This window comes from Caretta caretta, chromosome 13, assembly GCF_965140235.1.
Source record: "Caretta caretta isolate rCarCar2 chromosome 13, rCarCar1.hap1, whole genome shotgun sequence".
Lineage (NCBI taxonomy): Eukaryota > Metazoa > Chordata > Testudines > Cheloniidae > Caretta > Caretta caretta.
In genome coordinates this window covers 34,551,381-34,559,441 of record NC_134218.1, presented here as the reverse complement: position 1 = coordinate 34,559,441, position 8,061 = coordinate 34,551,381, and the positions used below count along the sequence as shown (strand labels likewise).

The window sequence follows — 8,061 nt, the reverse complement described above, 5'->3', positions numbered from 1 at the left end:
GTTTCAAATGAATGGGGTACTAGGAAGCCACATTTCCCTGGTGCCTCTGATAGTCTGGACCTGAAAACGATGGGACATTGTCTTTTCACTTAAACTGAAAATAACTGAACTCTTGCCCGCCCCCCCCCCCCGCAAAGGTCGCTGTTGTGAACACCTGAGGACAGCATTTGGGGTGCTGGGAGATAAAATGATGGGGAAAGATCATGCTTTGGAAAGCCACATGGCAACAGCTGTGCAACATCTGAAGCTCAGCACAATTGGGCTTGGTATTTCCAATCTTTGGTGCCTGAGTTACTGGAAGTGTTTCCCCTCTAGGGGATGCTGGCTTTGATCCGGCCCCAGGGCAGGGGCTGGCTGGCTGAGAGGGGCAGGGAGTGGGACAAGGGGCTTTTCCCCTCAAGGGGGTGCAGGCTCCCATCCAGCCCCTGGGCAGGGGAGCGGGGAATGGGGCACGGGGCCTTTCTCCTTTTGTGGGCACCAGCTCCCATCTGGCCCCAGGGCAGGGGGCTCTCTGGCTCAGGGGTGGGGGAAGGGGAATGGGACATGGGGCCTGTCCCCTCTAGCGGGCGCCGACTCCCATCCTGCCCTACAGCAGGGATTGGCTGACTCGTTGGTGGGGGGTGGGAAATGAGACATGGGGCTTTTCCCCTCTAAGGGGCGCTGGCTCTGATCCAGCCCCAGGGCAGAGGGCTGGCTGGCTCGGGATGCTGAGAATGGGACATGGGGCCTTTCCCCTCTAGGGTAACTGTCACTATTCCAAGGGATAATTTCTGCCCTCCCCTGGCTCTCCTGTTGACGTGAGCTGTGGGTAACACTGATCAGTATCAGTGCCTGGTGAAACAAAATGTCTTGAACCAACGTGTGTGTGATAGAGGGTGTGTGTGGCTCTGATATCTAGATACCAGTCTCCCCCCCCTCACTCCCCGGACAGTGTGTACGTGATGCCCAGGGTGTCTCTGACCCTCTCCTACCACAAACACATGGTCAGAGCCGGAAACCTCCCCTGCTCCTGCTGTCTCCATTGGGTTTATCAGGCCTTTCTCCTGGGGTGGGGGTGGGGTGGGGGAACTCAGGTCAGCAACACCTGCTGTAGCTACCAGCAGGGTCCAGCCAGTGGGTGGGCTGGGGAGACGGGTCTAGAATTGACCTACAAGGATCTAGTTGGCTTTAGAGTGGCTGTGCATTGATCTAGAATGGCTGTTTGTGTGGATATGGATAGATCTAGAATGGAACTGCCTCAATCAAAATGAATCTAGCCTGAATTTACATGGATTTAGTTGGGCATTTATGCATCTAGAACGGATCTGCAATGCATGCAGGTGGTGACGCTCCAGTCTACATGTGTCTGGATGGATCCATCCTGCCCCCTCATCCATCAGACATCCCAGCTCCATGACAGGGATCCAAAGCGAACCATTGGGATGGGTGAGGTTGGACTTTGTCAATAGGTGTTTGATAAAGGAGGGGAATATCCTTAATGACATGGGTTTGTGGAGAACAGGCTATGTTCAGTGACCCTGCTGTCATCCTTGAGGGCCGGTAAGAGTTTCGTAATATCTGCAGAGGACACAGAGGTTGGTGGTAAAGAACAGGGAGGATGTCTCATGGCTACAGATCTATCTGGGTGGCCTGGTGAGCTGGGTTCAATTAAACATGGTGGAAACTGACCCAGCATGAGCTCCCAACACAAAGCGGCAGTCACCGTCCATGGGAATATAAACCAGGGGATATCTAGTAGGAGCAGGGGGAGGGGGTCACCTCTGGACATGGCCTTGGTAAGACTGCCAGGAGACTATATCCAGCTCTGGTGTCCACCCCTCAAACAGGACGTTGACAAGTTGGAAGGAGCAACCAGAGCAAGTCAAGATCTGGAGACCTGGCCTGGCAGGGAGAGCTCAAAGGGGATTGATCTCCTGAGGTGATCGGAGGCAAAGAGGGGACTCGGCCCTCATCTGTAGGAACCTCGGTGGGGTGGGGGTTTCTGTGCTTTTCGACCTCCCTGGCCAAAGTGGGACGAGACTAAGCGGCCAGCATCGGAAGTCAGTGAAGGTCCAGTTGGTGCTAAGGTGCAAATGCTGGCTTTGAAATGGAGAGGCCAGGGAATCTAGGTGCAGAAAACCCCAAGTCCATTTCTCACACTCATAGCGGGGTGTGTGTGTGTGGGGGGGCAGCATTAACCACATCCCCAGCCAGGCTGGCTGGGCACCAGAAGCAGGGAGGAAACCCCTCCCCCCGATGTGGGCATGGCTGTGACTTCTCCCACGGGCATTTCCACCCCATGGCCCATCCAGGCAGGGGTTTCCAGGCAACCGGGTACATGCCTTTGTGGTTGCCAGGCCCTGCCCTCCCCTCCCCTCCGCAGGCCTCGTCCATATAACCTCCACGGCTGAGGCAGATGCTTCGTGCCTGTCCCTCGTTGGCTCTGAGGATGCAGTTCTTGATCCTGGTCCTACTCCCTGCGGTCTTTCTCCTGCCCCCTGGGGCTCAGGCTGGTGAGGACAGAGGTGCGGCATCGGGACCCATGGGGAGAAGAGGGGGCAGATTTAACCATCAGTCCCAGAGGAGCCTTGGGTCCAAAGTGGGATCAGGGGGAAGGGGATCCCCAGAGATCAGGGATGGATGAGTGCACAGGTCCAGGTGGGAATCCATAGATGTATAGTGGGATGGGGATAGAGTGAGGGGTCAATCCAGGGAGAGGGGAGGGGAGAGCTGGGGTGCTGAGGGGCTGATCTGGAGAGGAGGGAGTGGGAGGCTGGGCTGTTTGGGTCCACAGGCCGATCAGGGCTGATGATTAGGGGTAGGGTTGGGTCTGGGGTCCTTGGTTACACTCTTCAGACACAGGTTGTCTCAGATCATGTGATTTTAACCCCTTCCCTTCTCCCTGCCAGGGGAGATCATTGGGGGATGGGAAGCCCGGCCCCACTCCAGACTCTACATGGCCTATGTGAAAATAGCAACGCGGAGAGGGGGGAAAACATGTGGGGGGTTCCTGATTCGGGACGATGTGGTGCTGACGGCGGCTCACTGTAACAACGAGCAGGGGTAAGAAACCCATCCCTCCCCTCCCACCCCTGAGCTGCTCAGCCCCCGACCCTGGGGCTGGATGAGAGATGGCAATGTGCAGGATGCCCAAAGGGAGGAATTAATCTTTATCGGGTGGGCTCTGACTCAGCTAGGTGGGACAGGGAGCCCAGATCTAGGAAAGCAGATAAACAGGGAGATGGCAAAATTTGCAGATGATACAAAATTACTCAAGATAGTTAAGTCCAAAGCAGACTGCGAAGAGTTACAAAGAGATCTCACAAAACTGGGTGTCTGGGTAAGAGAACAGCAGACAAAATTCAATGTTGATAAATGCAAAGTAATACACATTGGAAAATATAATCCCAACTCTACATGTAAAATGATGGGGTCTAAATTAGCTGTTACCACTCAAGAAAATCACCTTGGAGTCATGGTGGATAGTTCTCTGAAAACATCCACTCAATGTGCAGCAGCAGTCAAAAAAGCTAACAGAATGTTGGGAATCATTAGGAAAGGGATAGATAATATGACAGAAAATATCATATTTCCTCTATATAAATCCATGGTACGCCCACATCTTGAATACGGCGTGCAGGTGTGGTCGTCTCATCTCAAAAAAGATATACTGGAATTGGAAAAGGTTCAGAAAAGGGCAAATAAAATTATTAGGGGTATGGAATGGCTGCAGTATGAGGAGAGATTTATAAGACTGGGACTTTTCAGCTTGGAAAAGAGAGGAGTAAGGGGGGATATGATTGAGGTCTATAAAATCATGACTGGTGTGGAGAACGTAAAGGATGTGTTATTTACTCCTCCTCATAATACACAAACTAGTGATCACCAAATGAAATTCATAGGCAGTAGATTTCAAACAAACAAAAGGAAGTATTTCTTCACAGACGCATAGGCACCAACTTCTCCTGGCACCAGTGGGTGCTCAGTGACCACCCCTGCCCTGGCCAGCCTCGACTCCACCCCTGCCCCACCCCCATTCCAACCCCTCCCTCAAAGTCCCTGCCCCTACTGGACCCCTTCCCCAAATCCACACCCCGGTCCCGCCTCTTCCCCGCCTCCTCCCCTGAGCACGCCATTTTCCCGCTCCTCCCCCCTCCCTCCCACAGTTTGTTACACCACGAAACAGCTCTTTCATGGCGGCAAGCACTGGGAGTAGAAGCGGGGACGCGGCATACTCAGGGGAGGACGTGGTGAGCTGGGGCGGGGGTTGGGACGGGGAGCTGCCAGTGGGTGCAGAGCACCTACCACTTTTTCCCCTTGGGTGCTCCAGCTCCGGAGCACCCATGGAGTTGGCGCCTATGCACAGACGGCACAGTCAACCTGTGGAACTCCTTGCCAGGGGTTGCTGTGAAGGCCAAGATTATAACAGGGTTCAAAAAAGGACTAGATAAATGTATGGAGGATAGGTCCACCAATGGCTATTAGGTAGGATGGGCAGGTATGGAGTCCCTAACCTCTGTTTGCCAGGGGCTGGGAATGGGTGACAGGGGATAGATTACTTGATGATCACCTGTTCTACTCATTGCCTCTGGGGCACCTGGCATTGGCCACTGTCGGAAGACAGGATACTGGGCTAGATGGACCTTTGGTCTGACCCAGTATGGCCGTTCTTACGTTCTTAGAATGTCACGATCCCCCTAAGGCCCCATGGTTTCCCCTTAACTATTCTAGACACATCACTGTCTCCCTGGGAGTCCATGACCTTAGACTGCGGGAATGGAGCCAACAAGAAATCCCTGTGCTTCACCGGATCCCCCACCCGGAATATGACATGCATTCCCTTAACAATGACATCATGCTGCAGGTACCGGCCCCCCACATCACCCCACCCCCAGTGACCTCACACTGCTGCAGGCACCGCCCCATCCCATCACCCCGCCCCCAGTGATATCACAATGCTGCAGGTACCGCCCCCATCCTATCACTCCGCCCCCAGTGACCTCACACGGCTGCAGGTACCACCCCCATCCATCCTCCTACCACCAGTGACCTCCTGCCATGCATTGGCTGCATTTGCTTTCTCCTTGGATTGGTCCATCCATGACTCTGACCTTCTCATTGACCATGAGCCTTGTGTCCTGTCTTTGCAGCTGGTGCACCGAGCGAGGCTGAACAAATGTGCGGGGCTCATCTCCTTGCCCAGCGCCTGGCAGGGCGTGTGCCTCGGGGCCATGTGCAGCGTTGCTGGCTGGGGTCGGACGGGCGCCCGCAGGGCAAAGGGCTCACACGTTCTCCGGAACGTGGACATGCCAGTGCTGGAGGATTACGTGTGTCTGAGGAATCCTGACCAGATCTATCATTACTATAACGCCTCCACCATGCTTTGTGCAGGGGATCCGAAACAGGCCAAAGACTCCTTTAAGGTAAACATTCTCCTGGTTTCAAGAGGCCCCGGTTCCTTCTGAGGAGCAGTGACTCTCTTGGGATTGCAGCTGGGCCTGTGAGCAAAGATCAGAGCCCAGCCCCCCTGTGGTGCTAGGCACTGTACAAATGAATAATAATTCTTCTCCCGGGAGGAGGGAGAGAGCAGCTGGGTTTGGGGGTGGAGCCCACTGAGACTGGTTGGGCTGGGGGAGGAGGGGGCAATGCTGAGACCAGCTGTGCCAGGGCAAGAAGTGTGGGTGATGCTAAAAGTCGCTGAGCTGTATGTCAGGACTTGAAGAACAGCGGGAAACAGACCTGTCAAATTGTTCTCATCACCTGCTTCTTGTTTTAATTCTCAGGGTGACTCCGGGGGCCCCCTGGTGCGCAGCAAAACAGCCCAAGGCATCGTCTCTTGGGGCTCCCTCAATGGGACCCCCCCTGGGGTGTACACCAGAATCTCCAGATTCGTCCCCTGGATCCTGGAGACCATGAGAATGCTGCAGCCCTGAGCCCTGCTGGAAATTCCTGCTTGTGTTGCAACTGGGCCTCTGGAGACGCCCCGACATAGGATCCACTTTGCAAAGGGCCTGCGCCCCCCGCACCCCCACCCCTGCCGTCAGGCATTGCTCTGCTCAGGGGAGCCATGGGCAGCACTCAACCCATTAGCACCAAGGCCGGGTGCCTAGAGGAGTTAGGAGCCAGGTTAAAGTCCAGCTCCTGTCGGCTCCCTTAGCAAGCCCAACCCAGGCTCTCAAGCTAGGGAAGCGGGTGGTTTGTCTCCGAGCCGAACCCTGGGTCTCACCCAGCGGTTTGTACCTCACCCCAGCCAGTCAAGTGATGGTTCGGGGGAGATCCTCGTCCTTACCCTGCCAGCTGAGTCATATTGGAACCACACCCTGCCCTGTCCGTGCTCGGGCTGTCCTCCGTGTTTGTTTCCCCGGGCTGGCTACCTCCCGTTCCAAACCCGGCTGGTCCCAGTGCCGCCGAGGCCCCCTGGAGATCGGCGACGGGAACTCCACGCTGGCACCCGTAGCCGCTTTCCAGCAGCCCTGCCCCGCTGCGCATCCACGCTCACTGTGCTCGCTGCTCCCTAGCCTGGCCATGAAGAAAAAGAAAAGAAAAGAAAAGAAAAGAATGCTGGTGCTGGGCCTGAAACTTCCAGGGCAGCCTCGCCTGCCGGAGCCACCGCTGGGTCGCCGGGGCTGGGGAGGGAGTTCACCCCGACAGGGGAAGGCTGAGACCTAGGACACCTGGGTTCATTGGTTCCTGCACAGAGGGAGCTGGAGGGTGTCGGGCAGGAGGAGCCCCGCTGGCTGGGCCCGAGATGTGAGGGGAATTACCAGGAGAAAAGCAGCCTAAGCTGTCCGGACTCGAGCTGGCAGGGAGCTCTGTGCACAGGCCGGGGCTGGGGTCCCCACTCTGTGGGCTGGCTTAGTGCTGCCCTGGGCTCAGGGGGCATGCGGGGCGGTGGGGGGTGAGAGGCTATGGCCAGGCTGCACCTGCGCCCCAGCTGATCGTGCTGCAGGGCCCCATCGGGGGTCCCAGTGGAGGTGTGTGATGTAGGGCATCCCTCAGGATGCTGCAGCCTCCTTCGGGGGCCAGGCTGGGATCGCCGCGGCTCACTGAGGGGTTGGCTTCTGGGACAAACATGGGACAGGATTGACACAGTCTCTTCTAGCCACGAAAAACCCATCTATCCCCATCCCCATCCATCCCCTATCTATACATCTCCATCTATCTATCCATCGGCATCCATCTATCTATACATCCCCCATCCCCATCCATCTATCCCCATCTGTCTATCCCTATACACACCCCTCTGTCCACTGCTATCTGTCATTCCCCCTCCCCATGCTATGTCATCTCTAGGAGGCACCAGCCCCAATCTGCCCCCAGGACAGGGACTGGCTGGCTCGGGGGAGCTGATAATCAGAGACACTGTTTCCCCCCATTGTGGGGGTCTGTGGGCAGTGGGGCAATCACAGATGGGGGGATCTGGTCTCTCTGACCCACATCGCTTCCCCAGCTCACATCCACTACACAGTCCCTCACTGGGAGCTCATGGTCAGCTGGCTATCTGCCCCAACCCCAAGGGTTTTTCTGAGTCACTGCGTCCCAGGATTGAGTCTCCCATCCCGTGCATGTGGCCGACATCCTGGATGTTGCATTTATCTCTGGCCATGGGAAAATGCACGTCGTTTGCCTCAGCCCAGTTTACCAAACTCTCCAGATTGCATCACTGACCCATCCTCACGATTTACCACTCCCCTCTCTTTTGTGTCACCTGTAACCTTTACCAGCGATGATTTTATTTGTTTCTTCAATGTCATTGATAAAAACGTGTTCATTATCCGAGGGCTAAGAACGGTTGGATGCAGCCCAGGAGGTGCCGAGCCACAGAGTATTTCAGATTTCTCTAGAAAGGGGCCCCAAAAGCTCCAGTGCGAACGGTCCAAAGGCGTGTCTCGGAAATGCCTGTTGATCTCTGGGCCAATCCAGTTCTCACCAAGCCATTATGAAAGATTCACACATCCTGGCCGTGGCCCATTTTTAAAGGTATAATGGCCCATTAAACCGAAATCCCTAGGGGGACTGGAAACTTGATGTTGCAGATGGTTAGGGATAGATGTGGGTGCTGCCACCGAAATTCCCTACAGA

At 55.6% G+C, this 8,061-nt stretch overlaps 1 protein-coding gene across 1 annotated transcript; it reads left to right on the top strand.

Annotated features, from left to right (window-relative positions):
- Positions 1 to 2,373: 2,373 nt before the first annotated feature.
- On the top strand, positions 2,374 to 7,753 carry LOC125622634 (cathepsin G-like). Its single transcript, XM_048820761.2, has 5 exons — positions 2,374 to 2,492; positions 2,889 to 3,042; positions 4,711 to 4,843; positions 5,130 to 5,402; positions 5,763 to 7,753. Exons 1-5 carry the CDS (start codon positions 2,396 to 2,398, stop codon positions 5,910 to 5,912), a joined length of 807 nt encoding a protein of 268 aa, XP_048676718.2. The 5' UTR covers positions 2,374 to 2,395; the 3' UTR covers positions 5,913 to 7,753.
- Positions 7,754 to 8,061: the final 308 nt, after the last annotated feature.

Coding starts and splice junctions, on each gene's coding strand:
- LOC125622634 (XM_048820761.2), top strand. CDS start 2,396: ATGCTTCGTGCCTGTCCCTCGTTGGCTCTGAGGATGCAGTTCTTGATC. Junction 3,043..4,710: donor CACTGTAACAACGAGCAGGG/GTAAGAAACCCA, acceptor TAACTATTCTAG/ACACATCACTGTCTCCCTGG. Junction 5,403..5,762: donor AGGCCAAAGACTCCTTTAAG/GTAAACATTCTC, acceptor TTTAATTCTCAG/GGTGACTCCGGGGGCCCCCT.